The sequence below is a fragment of the Nuphar pumila genome, chromosome 14 (genome assembly GCF_984573655.1).
Source record: "Nuphar pumila chromosome 14, dmNupPumi1.hap1.1, whole genome shotgun sequence".
Taxonomy (NCBI): Eukaryota; Viridiplantae; Streptophyta; class Magnoliopsida; order Nymphaeales; family Nymphaeaceae; genus Nuphar; species Nuphar pumila.
In genome coordinates this window covers 5442950-5461964 of record NC_143262.1, presented here as the reverse complement: position 1 = coordinate 5461964, position 19015 = coordinate 5442950, and the positions used below count along the sequence as shown (strand labels likewise).

Here is a 19015-nt window from a genome sequence, read left to right as displayed (position 1 = left end):
AAAAGGCAGTGTTTTCTTGGTATGAGTTTCTAATCAAAATCCACCAAGAAAGTTGGTTTGTCTCGTATATGTGAATTTATATAGCTGAAGTGTTGTTAACCGAGCATAGAATTTAGTTGTTGGTAGGGTGGTATGAGACATCTTGTCGATGGTAAGCAAAAGTGCAAGGTTGTTGTTCAGTTGTTTAAGGAAACGTAGATAAGCCAAGATTCCTACCTATTGTGCGTTAAGCTCACAGGTGGAGCATGTTGTTTGCCTTGTGCACGTTAGATTTGGTTGGATGGATTTGCACCTTCGAGTATGGGAAACTCAGTTGAACTTGTATGTTCTCTCCCGAGTATCCGTGAAAGACAGTGAGATTGTGGGTTAGCAAAGTACCCACCTTTCGAACAAAAAGATGTTATTTGTTTTGGTCCCTTGTGTTTGGCAGTTCTTGAAAGTTTTCTCCAGAATCAACGATCAGGAAACTGTAGAAAAGAAAAGAGAATGGGGCTGCAACTATTCACGATTTTCCCTTATGTGAAAATTGTGATCTCTACCTTTTAATTTATAAAACAAAACCTAATACAGGTATTTACAAGTATGCCCTAATATTGGCTGGACATGTTACACAAAGGTAGTTTGGATCCGGATCTGGATCCAGATCCAAACTTAAATACAAATACAATACAAATGCACGATAGCTGCCCTGTCTAACAGTCCCCCTCAAGTTGTGCATGATTTTGAATCATGGACAACTTGCTCTTTAGGAACCAAAAACGACACTTTGTGAGTCCCTTAGTGAACAAATCAGCCACTTGGTCTTCTGTTCTAACATAATGGGGCTCAATCTCTTTTTCCTCAATCTTCTGCCTGATAAAATGCTGATCAATCTCAATGTGTTTGGTTTTGCTGTGATGAATAGGATTAAGAGATATTTGAATAGCACTTTGGTTGTCACAAAGGAGGAAGCAACTAGCAATCGGTTCATTTAATTCTGTTAACAAATGTCTAGTCCATGTTACTTCTGCCGTAGCAGCAGCCATCGCCCTGTATTCGGCTTCTGTGCTAGATCTGGCCACTGCCTTTTGTTTTCTACTACTCCAGGAAACAAGATTGGCACCAATGAAAACCTCGTATCCTGAAACTGACTTTCGATCATCAGGATCTCCGGCCCAGTCTGCATCTGAATAAGCAATGATGTCATGAGCAATACTTATGGTTCTGCTTTTAGTGTACAAAAGTCCATCACCAACAGTACTCTTCAAGTATCTCAGTCTCCTTTTTATTGCATCCATGTGTCCCGTTCTTGGCTCATGCATGAATTGAGAAACTTGATTGACTGAATGTGATATCAGGCCTGGTAAACGTGAGATATTGAAGCATTCCCACTAAACTCCGATATTTGGTGGAATCATGATACAAGTCTCTGTCTTGCGTACTTAATTTCTGGTTAAGCACACTAGGAGTAGCAAGAGGTTTGCAATCCTTCATTCCAGCCTTTTCTAACAGATCGAGAGTGTATTTATGTTGGGTTAAAGTAAGCTTATTTTCTTGATTATCCACCTCTACTCCAAGAAAGTACCGAAGATTTCCAAGGTCCTTCATTTTGAATCTTTGGCTCAGAAGATTTTTAGTCTCTTGAACATGGTTCTCACTACTTCCTGTAATAATTATATCATCGACATATATCAATAAAAAGGTAGTAGACTCCTTACTTCGATGAATAAAAAGAGAATGATCCAATTGCGATCGATAAAAACCATGTCTTTGAATTTCTAGGGAGAAACTCTCAAACCAAGATCGAGACGCTTGTTTCAAGCCATAGAGGGCTCGATTTAATCTGCATACATACTCCTTTGAATCTCTTTCTGTGTACCCTGGCGGTTGTTCCATGTATACTTCTTCCTTCAAATCCCTATGAAGAAAAGCATTCTTCACATCTAGCTGGCTTATTCTCCAACCATAATCTACAACCAATGACAGAACAATGCGAATTGTGCCCATTTTCACGACTGGACTAAAGGTTTCATCATAATCTTGTCCAAATTCTTGGGTGAATCCCTTTGCTACGAGACGAGCTTTGTATCGCTCAACACTCCCATCCGGTTTGTATTTGATCTTGTAAACCATCGCGATCCAACAATATTCTTACCTGAAGGTCGAGGGACAACTGTCCATGTTTGACATTGGTATAAAGCTTCCATCTCTTCATTCATGGCCTGAATCCATTTCTTGGAGTTAATAGCTTGATGAAAATGTCTAGGCTCGGTCTCTTTTTCAATCTGAGACAAAAATAACTGAAAATCCATGGTGAAATTCTCATAACTAACCCACCTTTCAATAGGATGCCGAGCTCTTTCTGATCGTCTGATCGGGAATGCTACGGTATTCGGAATTGGAGAAGTAGGGGGGTCATTGGGTGAATAAGACGTAAGAGCTCCTTGTTCAATATTATTTGGGGTCAAAAGGGACCTTTCTCTTCTCCTATAAACTTGCCCAACAAACTTATCAATCTCTGGAGGATTGTCTATTTCAAGTTCCTGTATTTTGTTGGTTTCATCTTGACAGGATATCCCTGGAGCATAGGAGGAAGAGCACTCATTGCTTGTTTCAGGAAAAAGCTCTGCACTAAGCCATGGATCATAGAAAAAAGCGTTCATATTGGTTTGGGCAGAAGCACATTCTCCATCTCCAAAATCATTTTCATCAAAAACTACATTTCTAGATATCTTGATTCGCCTGTTGTCAGGATCATAACATCTGTACCCTTTATGGTGATCTGCATATCCAACAAATCTGCACTTTGATGCCTTAGCCTGAAACTTATTTCGCAGAGAAGAGTCAATATGAACATAACACATGCAACAACAAAATTTTAGTTCATCATAATTAGGATGCTTCCCAAATAAAACGAAATAAGGTGATTTATTTTCTAAAATCTTCATGGGCAGACGATTAATGATGTAAACAGCAGAATGAAAACCCTCTGTCCATAATCCTATAGGAACACGACTTCTGTGCATCATGCTCATAGCACTCTCCACAATGTGACGGTGTTTCCGTTCTGCAACTCCATTTTGTTGAGGTGTATGCGGGCAAGATACTCTACGATTTATTCCACTATCTTGGAGGTAATTGATAAATTCCCTAGAGGAGTATTCCCCCCCACCATCACATTGGAAATGTAAAATATTACAAGAAAACTGAGTTTTAATAAACACATGAAAACAACGGAAAATAGAGAAGACTTCCGATTTATTCTTCATGAAGTATATCCAGGTGAAACGAGAGAAATTATCGATGAAAATAACATAGTATCTGCTGCCATAATTAGAGGAATCAGGGGCCGGTCCCCACACATCAGAACAGACGATTTCAAAAGGCCTTGAAGCTCTCTCATTTATTGAATGGAAAGGAAGAACATGACTCTTACACAATTGACAACTGAAACATATTTTATCATCTGATCTAGGAATCAAGCTAGATTCAGGAATAAGTCCATTAGATACCAGTCGTTCAACAAAGACTCGACCACAATGACCAAGACGAGAATGCCAAAAATCAGGCTTATTACATTTATTTGAAGATTGCAAACTGAACACACGAATACTCTTTGACGACATAGATTGAGGAGACTTCAAGGTAGGTCGGACACAAGTAGAAGGATCCTCCTGGAAGACATACATATTTCCCCGGCGTTCCCCTCTAGCGAACGTCTTCTTCGTTTGTAGATCCTTGACATAAACAAAGGACAGAGTAAATTCAACGGAAGAATTGGTATGATCAACAAGCTTAGAAACGGAAATTCTATTTTTCTTAATATCTGGAGCATGCAAGACATTAGAAAGATGAAGTGGGGATTTAAACAAGGGAATAGAAACATTTCCAATGTGAGTGATGGGATGGTGTGACCCATCTCCAGTGACAATATTACCTTTTCCAAGATAGGGGATTAAATTAGAGAATTTACCTGCATTACCTCTGACATGAGTAGCTGCCTCTGAATCAATGTACCACACTCCTTTATCATCACGCTTCAGATCAAGATCAGACAACGTGGCCAAGAGAAGCTCTTTCACATCCCCACCAAACTTTGAAGAGTTCTCTTTTCGTCCTGACGAGCTCTCACCCTTTTGGAACTTTCCTTTGTTCTGTGGATTGTGCTTGTTGACGACCTGAAAGCAAATGCAGAAACCGAGGCAGAGAGAGAGAGAGAGAGAGAGAGAGAGACGGCTGTAGGAAACAATAGAACTGATACTTTGATTAGGGCTCCTCTCTATGTTAAATAGAGAGAGAGGCCAAAGAAGTGAAATTACACGTAAGTCCCTCATTAGAATAAAAATTCAAATAGCCTCTAGTTTAGGAAAACTTAACCATAAAACCTCTTAATCTCAACACTCCCCCTCAAGCTGGAGCATAAATATCGATCATGCTCAGCTTGTCACAACAATGGGAGAAACTAGGCCTCGCAAGGGCCTTGGTAAAGACATCAGCAACTTGATCTTCGGAAGATACATGATCTGTGCAAATATAACCAGCCTGGATCAAGTCCCGTACATAGTGACAGTCAACTTCAATATGTTTAGTCCTTTCATGAAAAACTTGGTTGTTGGCAATATATGTAGCAGCCCTATTGTCACACACCATCACTATAGGTAGGGATACGTTCACCTGAAGTTCGGTCAAAACTGATTTTACCCACATGATCTCAGCTGCGGTCTGAGCCATAGCTCGGTATTCTGATTCGGCACTAGACCTGGCTACAACAGTTTGTTTCTTACTTCTCCAGGTAACAAGATTTCCTCCCACAAAAACACAGAATCCAGTTGTTGACTTTCTATCTTCGATAGACCCCGCATAATCTGCGTCAGTGTAAGCAACAACGTCCAAGGAAGGATTTTGTTTAAATAACAGTCCTTTACCAGGAGATGACTTTAAGTACCTGAGAACCATCATAGCTGCATCCCAGTGAGCTTTGGTAGGTTTATCCATGAATTGACTAATTTTACTCACGGCTAATGAAATGTCTGGTCTAGTAACGGTCACATATAACAACTTACCCACCAAGGATCTAAAACTGGTACTATCCACATATTCAGATTTCTCATCGAACATATGAGTTTTGGGATCCATAGGAATGTTAGCTGGCTTCGCTCCTAGCATTCCAGTCTCTTTTAATAGGTCCATCACATACTTTCTTTGTGACAAAACTAAGCCCTCTTTGTTTCTTGCAGCCTCAATACCCAAAAAATATCGAAGGGAACCAAGATCTTTAGTAACAAAATGTTCCTGAAGATGATCTTTTGTTGCGGAAATATCTTGGGCACTGCTTCCTGTTAATATGATGTCGTCGACATATACCACCATAATCACAATTCCAGAACTAATTTTCTTGATAAACAAGGAGTGGTCTGAGGCTGACCTGACAAATCCAAAATTCGACATTACCTCAAATAATTTTTGAAACCATGCCCGAGGACTCTGCTTCAAGCCATAAATAGCCTTATTCAGCTTGCACACTTTCTGACACTCCCCCTGAACCTCAAAGCCTGGGGGTTGTTGCATATAGACTGTTTCATGTAAATCTCCATACAAAAAGGCATTCTTGACATCCAACTGAGACAAGGTCCATCCATAGTGCACTGCAACAGAGAGAACGAGACGAATAGTGCCAAGACGAGCGACTGGGGAAAAAGTTTCAAAAAAGTCAACACCATAAGTCTGAGTATAGCCTTTTGCAACCAACCGGGCTTTGTACCGTTCAATTGACCCATCCGAGTTATATTTAATGGTATATACCCATTTACAACCAACAATATCTGCATCAGTTGGAGGATCAACCAAGTCCCAAGTGCCCCTAGAGCATAGGGCATCCATCTCATCCTGCATAGCCTGCATCCATTTGGGGTCGAAGAGAGCCTGACTGTGATGAAGCGGAATAGAGGAGGCAGACAAAGCCGAGATAAAATTCTTCATAGATGCCCCAAGATTAACTTCAGAAACAAACTGAGAAATGGGATGAAGGGTGCACTGTCTTTTCCCTTTTCGCAGAGCAATAGGAAGATCCTCATCAAGAGCAGAAGCTTCAGTATGCTCAGAGATACTTACCTCAGGAGAAGGAGATAATGGGGGCATGGAGGTAGGTGGTAACCTGTGAGTATACACTATAGGAGGGTTTCTATATCGAGACTCCCCAGAGGATGGAGCCACAGGCTGTGGAGTGAACGACTCTAAAGGAAAAGGAGGAATTGGCAGAGGAAAGACATCACCCTGACTCTCTTGTAACCTTGGAGTAGTACTCGTGAAATATGGGGTAGACTCAAAGAAGGAAACATCTGCACTGACATACTCTTTATGGGATATAGGATCATAACAACGATATCCTTTTTTATTCTTAGGATACCCAAGGAAAACACATTTAGTAGACTGTGAAGCAAGTTTATCTCGTTCAGGACCCAGCTTATGCACAAAGCACACACATCCAAAAACTTTAGGGGGGATAGGAAAAAGAGGAGCCTCAGGATGGAGAATTTGGATTGGGATCTGTTCTTCTACAGAACTTGAAGGCATGCGGTTTATAAGAAAACCAACAGTCAAAACTGCATCTCCCCAGTATGACACAGGCATATTGGATTGAATCATTAGGCATCGAGCGACATTTAGAATTTGTCTATGTTTTCTCTCAGCCACACCATTTTGTTGGGATGTATGAGGACATGTAAATTGAGGTTGAATCCCTTTATCAGAATAGAATTGAAGCAAGTCTTTGGATTTGAACTCAAGAGCATTATCAGTGCGAACAATTCTAACACACACGTCAAATTGAGTTTTGATTTCAACAATCAAAGATTTAAGAATGACAGGGCCTTGAGACCGATCTTTTAACAAGAACACCCACGATAACCTTGAGAAGTCATCAACAATGACCAAATAATAACGACACTGAGACCTACTAGGAATCCTACTCGGACCCCATACATCGACATGAAGGAGGTCAAACAATCTTTGACTCGATAGACTTTGACTAGAGGGAAAAGAGCTTCGGCAATGTTTTCCCAATTGACATGTTTCACACTGAAGAGAAACTGAGGGAGGTATATGAGGAATGACACGACGAAGTTTTGTCACTGGAAGGTGACCCAAACGATGATGCCACAAAAGAGGACTTGAGGATGATGTAACAGCAGAGTTGGCCGAAACCTCTGGTTGGTGTAGGTAATACATACCACCTTCCTCATAGCCACCACCAATCCTTCTCCCCGTCAGCAAGTCTTGAAAGGTGCATCCCATAGGATAAAAAATTACTCTACAATTTCACTCTTTTGTCAATCGACTGACAGATAATAAATTCTGTGGAAACGAAGGAGCATGAAGAACATGCGACAATTGAAGAGTAGGGGTAATAGACATGTTTCCTTGCCCTACAATTGGGGAAGAGCTACCATCAGCAAGACGTACCCCTTTTTGACCTGTCACAGGTTTTAAACTCACAAAGTTGCTCGAGTTTCCGCACAAGTGACCAGAGGCTCCAGAATCAATGACCCACCTACCACCTTGGCCAAGAAGGCCATCTCTTGCCGAGCCTGCAACCTCTGCACCAGAAGGCTTCGAAGCGGATGAACATAAGGCAAGGAGCTCATCATATTCAGCCCTGCTAAGAGTTACAGAGTCATTGGAATAATTTTCACCTGGTTTAGCCCCTTGAGCCATAAGATAAAATGATGGGCTTGATTAAAAAATACAACCACACGCGCACCCAGTTTGCTGAAAATCCAAATCTGATTCACAACCAGCTATACAACTGGCTATATCTAGTTTTAATTTCACAGATAAACCCTGAGATTCATGACCACCGACTGTAATATGACGACTATTCAGACCCAATATATCACATCCACCTTAACAATGAACTGCTATAGGTAGCATATCACACCACCACCAGAGATAGCACTAAAGACATGCTCCACACTCCGCAGATCAACGACAGCTGATGGCCTTCACCGAAATACCTTGAAGCTTCAGCACAACTTTCTTCCAGACTTGACGTCAAACCTAATTCCAGATCAACGTCTGCAAAAAAACTTTCAGCAATCCAGATCTCCACCTGATCTGGTTCCACGATCATTAGATTTTTCTCTCCACCTTCACGCGACTTCAACCTTCACGCTATCTCCTGGTTGGGTCTTCAAACAGTTTCCAGATCTGATTTTGAGAAATCTGACTTTGATAGAGAATATCAGATATGAAGGAATATGCAGGACCACGACTTATATAAGAATCCCTATAGTTTTTTTTTTCTTCGACAACCAGAACATTAAAGGAATGGCGATATAAGCAGATTAACATCTGTTCTCACAGCACTCCTGCTACTGCCAAAAAAAAATATCACGACACAGCCTGCTGCTCACGCCTGTTGCTTCCACGAACAGAAATCGTTATTAACATTCTGTTTTCACAGCACTAATGCTACGACAAAAAAAAACACGAACCGGCAGGGATCACGCCTGCTGATATTCATGTTCTGAAAGTGAACAACCAAATAAGATCCGAGAAGAACTCGGCACCCAGATTCACAACCAATGACAACATGTTATTTAAAAAATAATTTCAGGACTCAGCAGGGAACTTGGCAACCATATTCACGACCCACGATGACAGGCGCACACAGAAGCATAGAATCATGACATCCAGAAACTTTCAGTTGTTTTTTTTTTTAGCAACAACCAAAAACTTTTCATATCCAGATCTTAATGACACACACTCATTGTGTCAAAGATCTAGCATCAGAGGAAAAAAAAGGAGCGACACACATGTTTCCACCTCTTTCAGTTTTATTTGAATAATTTTTTTTTGTTGAGTAGGTCGATCACGCTCCTGGGATCTATCGCTCTGATACCATGTTGACGACCTGAAAGCAAATGCAGAAACCGAGAGAGAGAGAGAAAGAGAGAGAGAGAGAGAGAGAGAGAGAGAGAGAGAGAGAGAGAGAGAGAGAGAGAGAGAGAGAGAGAGAGAGACGGCTGTAGGAAACAATAGAACCGATACTTTGATTAGGGCTCCTCTCTATGTTAAATAGAGAGAGAGGCCAAAGAAGTGAAATTACACGTAAGTCCCTCATTAGAATAAAAATTCAAATAGCCTCTAGTTTAGGAAAACTTAACCATAAAACCTCTTAATCTCAACAGTGCCAACAATTGGCTTTGATGTGACCTCGCTTGTTACAGAGATAAACATGTTGGTACATTTTTTACATTATAATCTGGTGTAACATTCGGAGTAGGGAGTAACCCACGCCCCCCTGGAGTACCTCGTCCTCGTCCTCTGCCACCTCCAAAATTACTATCCCCACGTCCCTGACCAAAAGAAATTCCAGTAGCAAGAACTTGTCCACCAGTCTCATGTGACATCCCCTTCAAAGTCATCTCATATTGAAGTAGTTTTGCTTGCAAGTCCTCAAATGACGGTAAGTCGGGTAGACATAGCAATGAAGTTGAAAGAACATGAAATTCCGGTCCCAAGCCATTCAAGGTTTGCCTGACTTTGTCTTTATCTGTCACTTCATACCCTACAACGGCTAGTTGATCACTGATACTCTTAACTTTGTTCAAGTACTCCATGACGCACATGGAGCCTTTAGTCAAGAGTTGAAATTCACGCTGAAGAAAAGAAATTCTAGCCTCTGATATCTGAGAGTATGTCTTGACCAGTCTGTCCCACAATTCCTTCGCTGAACACTCGTTTGGAATTCCCACCAATACTTCTTGAGAGATAGTAGAAATAATAAAGGCAACTGCAGCTTGATCACGCTTCATCCAAATCTCGTATTGGGGATTTGGAATTTATTGTGTAGAATCAGCCTCATTTCCATTCTTAGTTTCTTGTATAACAAATTCTGGAGGAGCTGAGATTGATCCATTCAGATGTCCAGAGAGACCTTGGCTTTTAATGAATGGAAGAATTTGTCTTTTCCAAATCAAAAAATTGGAATTGGTAAGCTTTTCAGAAATGAGTTGACCGAGGAAATTGGATGAGAGAAATGAATGGGAAGAAGAATCCATGAATTTAAAGAATTTTTTTTTTGACGTGTGCAATCAGAATGTAAAATGGTCTCAGACCAAGATGCAACAAATAAGTCTCGTCCCTTTTTTTTTGGGAGAGAGCTCTAATATTCAACGTGAATGAGAAAAGTTAGGTCTCAGATCTATTTTGATTGCATCAAAGAAGTGAAGTGACCAAAATGAAGATTATATATCACGATTTTTTTTTTTGAGATTGCACACATCAATAATGAAAACAGAGGAGAACAGGTGAAATCAAGTCTACAGACTGACTCTAACCAATAGCCAGATTTAATGCATCAATCTGGGAAATACCATGAAGTGTCAGACCTATCACACAGATCCGATGAACAACGAGAATGAATTTAACGCAAAACTGAAAAGAAATATCGTGAAACTGATTTGGGTTTGTCGTGAAACTGATTTGTGTGAAAAATAACTCGACCCAAATCAGTTTGACGCAAAACTGATACCAAAGATGTTACAAAACTGATTTGGAATAGAAGGGCTGTCGTGAAACTGATTTCAAAAAGAGGGGAAAGGTCTGAACCTGATATGACGCAAACCAGATGACTGGTCTGATTTGTGTATCAGGTTTGAGAGAAAAGATTAATAAGAACGAGAATCTAGAGATCAAGAAGTACTTGGAAACAGAATATTGAAGATGAAGAATAGAATGAAAAACGTAGAACAACAAAAAAAATTAAAGGAGAGACAAAAAAGGGAATAAGATCTCTTGAGGACACACCTGCTGGAAAGAATATCAGCCTTCGGATCAGACTCGCTCTGATACCAAGAAAGTTTTCTCCAGAATCAACGATCAGGAAACTGTAGAGAAGAAAAGAGAATGGGGCTGCAACTATTCACGATTTTCCCTTATGTGAAAATCGTGATCTCTACCTTTTAATTTATAAAACAAAACCTAATACAGGTATTTACAAGTATGCCCTAATATTGGCTGGACATGTTACACAAAGTTAGTTTGGATCCGGATCCGGATCCAGATCCAAACTTAAATACAAATACAATACAAATGCACGATAGCTGCCCTGTCTAACAGTTCTTCTTTGGAGTGTGTGTATGGAAGAAACTATTGTTCATGGCTCGTTAGTTTGGCTCCTGCGGGAACGTGTTTGCTGACTCTAGAAGTGAGTTGCAGCGTGCTGGCTTTTCGCAGAGAGTTGCAACGTTGGGCCGAGAGTTGCCTTTGTTTGGACAAGTGACCAGGAAGATTGCTCTAAGGACCACTTTGGGGGTGATATGCGAGTAGGCATTCTCCCACTTGAGGACTCATTTGGACCGTTGAAAAACCACAAATGTTCTTTAAGGGAGTTTATATTCCTGCGGTACACGTTGGTGGTCGCTCTTCTCTACGATGACCATGAAGGGCTTAAAATTGCCCTTGCTGGGGTCGGAAGGCGCTCCAACCATAAGCTTGAAATACAACAGATTTGTCGTGTAGGCAAGGATGACCTACTTGAGTATGGGGCTATACTAGGGTCCCACGAGCAAAGAATGCTTGATTGCTGAGTGAGAGGAAGACCGTTGTCTAAGTGACTTGAGGTGTGTTGAGGTATGAGACTTAGTGTGTTAAAGATTATGGCGATGATAGATTGAAATCAGAACAAAGTTGGGATGTGTTGGTCCATTGTTGTTGGCAGATCCTCTATCAAAATTTGGGTTGTGGTAAAAGGTTGTTGCATTCAACACTCGGACCTAAGTGGGTTTGCAAGTTTTCCCACGTTAGACATGTGATTGGGGTAAACTGTTGTGGAAGACCATGAGGGGTAAGTTGGTGTACGCTTTTGAAGTTGTCATTCACTGAAGGAGTAGTTATGTCGTGGATCATAGAAGTGTGCCAACAGTGCCTTTGAAGGAGCAAACCTTTTGGTGCCACGTGTTGGTGGCCTCTTAACTACTGATAAAGAGGACCACGTTGGGCTAGAGTTGTTCGTCATTAGGCCAAAAGTGCCTTGGTTGGGGCCAAGATGTTGCCCTAGGGTTTGAGGATCCCCTTTGATAGGCAATGATTGCCTGTGATTGGGCTAGAAGTGCCCTTATTGAGCAAGAAGTGCTCATTCAGAGCTCTTAGGTTCGGGGCTTGTGTGCGACAAAAGGTCGCAAGGAAAGGAGAAAGTGATGGACTATTGTCGAAGTAGCTTGAAGTACGTCGTGTTTTGGGACTCAGCATGTCAAAGAGTTGTGATGGCAGCAGGTTATCACTCATGGTTGAGGGCAACGCAAGGTGAAGCTCAACTGTCACTCATAGTGTTAAGGATAATATGGAGCAGACTCTTCGGTTGTTGCTTATAGTGGAGCGCAGCACGAGAAGGATTTCCTCGGCTGTTGCTTGAGATGGCTCTTGGGGCAAACTTGAGACACCCCCAAGGTACGAAGTGTAGTCATACCCTCCATGGGTCATTGTTGAAGTAGATTTGATAGAACCAGAAGTGGGCGTCTAAAGGGACATTTGATGAGGACTCGCAGGGGAAGTCGAATTGAGAGAAACCTCTGAATTAGACTTCGTTGTAGCGACGATCAATTTGTGGGCCACATGTATGATGCGTAAGTTGTGAAGTCGGGACGAAGGAGGTGCTCAAAGTTTGAAGGGTCGTGCGCAAGGGGAGCTTACACGCAAAGAGAACTCCAGCGTAAAGTGAATTTTTTAGAGCAACGAGAAGAAAAAATAACAAGTTGAGAAAGGTAAAAAAGTAGACCAAAGTTATTTGCAAAAAGAAAATTGACAAGGTGAAGTAAAGACTGTGTTCTTACCTGCACCGACATTGTCAATAAGACAATAGTTTAGGTGGGGGAGAATGTCCCAGACTGGAACGGGGCATGTGCAGTGCAGAGCTCTAATGAGTGAAAAATGCATCTAGTGTAGGAATGTGCAGTATGCATTGGGCTGATCGGTGACGTGCGATGGTAGCATGACATGCGATAGGCAATGATATCATCGTTGATGCGATGATGTGTGACGACTCAAACGTAAAGTAGTTTGATTAAGTAGTATGCCAGCGGATCAGAGGATGTTGCCTTTGGAGACTTGGTTAAGGACCTCTCAACTTGGATGATTATCCCACACATAGCGTTGGTCGCACGAGGACTCGGGGCTAGGTGAGTGAATGTCTAGGTGTCGGTGAACAATCTGGGTAGTGTTGCTTGTTGTGACGTATTAGCTATCAATTGGTCTTCGGACTGAGGGTCGAAAGACATTTTCCTTTGGTGGGTGAAGTTCCGTGAGGACGGTGCCCATGGAGTTACTATACGCTCTATGGCACGCTAGACTAAGACATCCATGTGCGTTTTGCCTTCAGATGGCCATATCTTTGGAACAATTATACTCAGAATGGAACTTGGGAGCAGTTTGTGCATCTACAACACTTAAGTGATGCGTTATGCTCTTTATAACCCATGTCGAACGTTGGGATGTTCGTAGTGTTGCAGAGGCATGGTTTGGCCTTGGTGGCAGCGTGCACTTGTCTATGGGAGTGGCAATGCACGCTTGACTCTTTGGTTGAAAGTGCTTGTCGGTATGGGACGGCGATTCACGTAAGTGACGATCAGCTATGCAACGACAAGGTTCAAGGATCCTTGGAAAGGAGTTTGGAAAAAGAAAGTATCTATTGTGTGTGTTTTCATGTATTTTAGGAAACGCGTATTGAGGCTAGGTTCAATTGCCTAGTGGAATCACTGGAGTTCGAGGCATGCCAAGCGTGAAAAAATGTTGTTTGCCTCGGGCTATGCCCGTGACACTTGTGTATTTGCAAACTTACACTTACATCACCATAAGTTTGAGGGGGGGGGGGTGTTAAGTTATATGTATAACTTCATATATAATTATATATATTCAAGATATATGTAAATATAATGAATAATGTAGTTTAGATTGCCTGCTAGGGGCATTTTTGGTCATTTTATAAAAGTTAGAAAATAGGTTTTTATTTATTCTTCTTTTTTTTAATTTTTGTATTTTCTATTTCTTTATGTAAAGGCATTGTTGTATATGTCTCCACATAGTCTTTGGGAGTACTCCCAACGGTCATAAATATGACCATTGAAAGCCTCTCAATGTCTATTTTGGAAGCTTCCTCTTGGCCTCCTCTTGTCTATAAATAAGGGCTTGAGCCCCCCTTGTATTCTAAGTTTCTTTAAAACTCCTTGATGAATAAATTCATAATTTTTAGGTGTTGTTTCTCTTTTGATATTGTATGCACTCTTGTGCTTGTGTAAGCCTTAGTGATTTTTGGATTGTCCCATAGGTCCCTTGTGCATGTGCACTTTGTGATTACGTTCCTCATAAGCCCTTAGTGGTTTTGTACTTTGTGCCATTTGTGAGTGTGATTTGTGCTTCTTGAGTGAGGTGTGTGAAAACTCCTTATTTCATTACAATCCTCTGTGTCTCACGACCCCTCTGCCCTCTCTCCTACGGTCATCCCCCTTCGGCCTCTGCTTCGACAGTATTTTCCGGCGTCAGGCTCGTTCAAAGGCTAAATGAGGTCTCATTCCTTTCCTTTCCCAAGGTCAAAGGAGGTGGGGGTGGTTTCCTTTCCCAAGGTTGAAGGAGGTGGGGCGATTTTCTTTCTCAGCGTTAACAGAGGTGGGGTGTAGCACTATACCAATGTCGGCACCAACCTAATCCCGCCGGATATTGGCTGATGGGTGGGCTTCCCTTATTTTGTGGGGACTTTCTCTGTAGAAGAGGGCACCCATGGCAATGCCATCAAATACAGGGAAAGGAAAATGAATGGCCCCTGCTTCGGCTGGGATCAAACCGCTGGCAGTCAAATGGATGAAACTCTACCAGGAGAGGATTTGGCATTGGCAATGAACCCTAAAGAGGGGTTTCCAGTGGGTTTGTGTTGGACTTCCAGGTGATGGAGGCGGCTTTTTGATGGTGCGAGGGGTGGAGGTGATGATGGCAAGAAAAGCAGTGTTGGTAGGATGACTGCCTCTGCATGCCGGACTTTGTCATTGGCACCATTGGTAGGTCAGCCAAAACACCAAAGAGGTGAGAAGGTAACCCGACACCCTGTTTTTTATCAATTTCCCTGTACTCCGGTATCACTCAGGAAACCGTGAGGAAAAAATTCCATGCATATCTATTAATTGTGAATCCTATGTGTTTTGCTCATGTTCAAAAGTGCTCTATGAAATCTTCTGATCATTTAGATTTTATTTTTAATATAAAAAAGATTTTTCTGCCCATCTTCATTGTGTACTTGCCTCGTCTAGCTTTTATTGTAAATCTTCAACTTATGGATCTTGATTTATTTTTATTAAATTGTAATTATATGGTGAGTTTTCATTGTGTAATTTGAAACGTGCTGTCTTAATTTTTAAGTTTCGTAGAATAGAATTGCTATGAAACTTTGAATTGTGAAAAAGCTTATACTTGTCTGAACCGTTTTTACATGGAGATATAATTTGTATTTTCTTTTTCTTTTTTAAAGATTGCATTGCCTGTTTATAAGAAAGTTAATTGATTCTTTATTATGAATGCATATGCAATAAGTATATGATATTGCATTTTAGATGTTAAAATTAGCTAAGTATGAATCATGTTTAGCAAAACTTGTTTTTCCTATCTTTTATGATTGATTTAGGACCTTAGGTTATTTGATTTTTTTGGTATAAAATCATAATATATGATTTTGTTATATTTTTTAAATAAATTAAAAAAAACTTGACTCATCCGAGTCACCGAATTGCAAGCGTCTATCCGATTCCGAGTTTCGAGAAAGCCAACCATGGCTGGTGCTGCTGCTTTGGGTCTGTCGTGGTACCACAGGAATTCTTCAACCGGTCTCCTGGGCCAGATAATCTGCCGGACCGAAGGGGTGTGATGATCACGGCGGATCTTCAAGTTAATGGTGGAGTTAATCTCAATCCTCTATGGTTTGCCTATATAAAGGTCCATGACCATGGCAAGAAGAAGCGAGCAAAAGATGAGCTCTAATGGAGGATTATGAGAAAATCCCACCATGTGGAGAGGGCTAGAATGTATGGTGTATGGCAGTGTGTGGCTTCACATGGTTGGAGGTTCAACCCCTCCTAGTGCACATGCCCCTTTGATTCGGTGATCTCATCCAAACCGAGTTTAGGAACCTTGTGTTTCCAACAGATGGTGATATGCAATATTTTCTTTCATTCTTTCTATTTTCAGAATCTTTGTCATGTGTCTGTATTTAGTAGTTCACACCAGCCTGTATGTTATCGTATGCATGCTTCATCCAGAAAGGGAAGAAATGGCCTTGGGTTTGTTGAATCTTTGTTTATAAAACTTTTTTCGTCACTATTAATCAAATGAGCAAAATCAATCAATGTCAGCAACCAGTTTGAAGGTATTTCTATGATACCAAACAGTGGGAAGATCCTTTCAAGGTCTTATTTTTCTGTCGATTCTTTTTTATTTTTCTAAACATGATGAAAATGTAGCCCATTTTCTTTTTATGTTTTTTTGTTTATCAGAGTTTCCTTTTTTTCTTTTCATGAATATCTTATATCACATATCTCAGGGCTTAACTTTTCATAATTTGTTTATAATATAATTGCTTTCATGTCTTTAGTTAATTATAGTGACCAAATCAAGAAGGGACACTTTGCTGAGTACCAGTATAATGAGTTTATTATGGTTTTATTTGCTTGTTTCTTATTAATGGTGTACTCAACCAGGAATTTTATCTTAGCCACTTAAAATTATGGGAAGGACATCACAACATAGGACTAAAGTTGGTGATGGCCTACATTAACTACAGACAGACAGCCCAAGTTGGTCCAATATTCAGTTTATATGTTGGGTTCTTGGAGTTTGGGTTAACCAGATTCAAATCAAGCCAGGAGATCTGCATCAGTTGAGCTCATGTGATCATCATAATTGGTCCTTTTCTTTATATATATTTTCCTGCACTTGGATGTTGTAGTTTGATTGGGAAATATTGCATTTACCATGACAGAGTGCAGATGCAACCAATTTCGCAAAATGCTCAACCCAGCCACTGATTGCCTTCTCAACCTGATTAGCTTATCTGTTTGCTGGCATACTTGCAGATGTGAATTTATTGGCCAGAAATATGCTCTTGCAACTGAGTCAGAAGCTAAGGGCCATTATCAGCTTACTAATGCAGACCTGCAGAACCTCCCCTTTAAAGAAGTTAAGCTGAAGAAGATCTCCATATACTTTTTCCTTAGATCATCTATTGAAAAAATTGTGCAGGAAAAGTGGCGGCTTCTCCACATGGATGAAGATGAACCCATTGAGACATCCGAGATGGATGCAGCCAGCCCTCAAGATGAAAGCTGTGGAGAGAGCAATGATTCAGAAGAAAACATGAGCCATTCTTTGACAAAAGAAGAGAAGAAAGCTCTAAGGAAGGAGCATAAACGCATGGTTAAACGTGAAAAGAGGGGGAAACGTGCATCTGCAAGGGGCGAAGGACGAAACTTTATTGGGGATAGTAGTAATACAGATGAAAACCATGATATCGGTTCAGAAGGGACAAGAAGCAGATTCAAAAAGGTTTGGAAGACTAAGAGAGAGCATGTTACAGGAAACATGGGGTATCAGGGAGAAGGCTCTGTTGGCTGCTACAGTTCCCAGCTGAAGTCAAAATCACCAAGCGAATGGATCAAAGAGAGAGAGTGGATAGAGAGGGAACTAGGTACTTATGGTATTTCTGCATTGGAGTTGGCATAAATAAATGTATGCTGCAGCCTGACGCACCAACCTGCCTTTGTTTCTTCTATACATAGGGCCAAGACTGTAATAGTAATAGTAACTTCTCATAATTAGAACCCTAAGTTTTAAGGACATTGTGAGAGCCAAGGTGATAAATAAGTTCATACTACAACATGACCAAATACCAACCTGCCTCCGTTACTTGTACACATAGGGCCGGTACTGTGAAAGTAACTGTTTATAACTAGAACCCTAAGTTTTGTGGGCATTGTCAGGAGAGGCAAAATAATCTAGACTGTGAAAAAGAGGAAAAAATTGTCATGCTTTTGTGTATTTAATCTCATGGGTTGTCATCTAATATTTCTCTCTAATGGCATGCCTCATCCTTGATAAATACAGTCAGTGACTGATGCCGGCAGCTTGGATGTTCTGCCCAGCTTATATGGCTTTCCTCTGTGGATGTTGGGCATGGTTGGTGCTTGCAGTGTCTATGTTGTATTTGCTTGTTTATCATGCCTTATGAAGTGATACCGCATTATACTTGCATTGCACTCAATGTTAAGTCCCATTTTGGTGAGGGCAAATCTTGTGATATTTTGTTTTTCTTGGGAAAATCACATACAAAGTATTGCGATGTATATATGCATTAGAAAATATGTATAGAGATATGAATAGCATAGAAAATGCTATAAAAATTATTATCACGATAAAAACATGATATTTTTAAAATAGCATTTATGTCAACCTTTCAAAATGTTATAATAACATGATGACATTTTCAAAATATTGGTGATATTTGTGACGTTTTCATTCATGTTTGCTGATTTTGTGCAGGTTCACATCCAAGTTACACATCCAGCTTCTAAGAAAATTTTAAAACATAGAAACTAAATGGGTAACTTTGGTGCCAACTTTGGTTCAAGATCTACTTAGAGAGAGCGAGAGAGAGTCATTTTACTGAGGGTTTATATTTCAATATTTCAACATAGGATTGATGACGGACATGAATGGGCAAGAGCCGGTCACCAACTTGTGTGAATTGATCAATCAACTTTTCTACTTTATTGATGAATTCTTTTGCTTCCCCTCGAAAAATATATAAACGGAAATTGTTCAATCAACTGGGATAAAGGGAAAACCAGCCCTGACTGAAAAATGAATGAATTTAAACCAATCAAATCCTTGAGCCAGTCAGTGTCCGACACTCTAATATGTCTCCATCTTCTTTTACCACAGACCCTTGACTTCTTGGGGTCCTCCCTCTCTTCTCCAACAAGCTGTTAGTTTCACCTAACTA

General features: G+C 40.7%; 1 protein-coding gene across 1 annotated transcript in view; it reads left to right on the top strand.

Annotated features, from left to right (window-relative positions):
* LOC149816154 (uncharacterized) overlaps positions 1 to 18027 on the top strand; it is a 58243-nt gene extending 40216 nt beyond the window's left edge. Inside the window, exon 3 of the mRNA XM_089988057.1 lies at positions 17091 to 18027. Within this exon, the coding sequence (XP_089844183.1) occupies positions 17091 to 17736 (646 nt within the window). The 3' untranslated portion in view covers positions 17737 to 18027. The remainder of the gene's footprint in view (positions 1 to 17090) is intronic.
* The last annotated feature ends 988 nt before the right edge of the window (positions 18028 to 19015 follow it).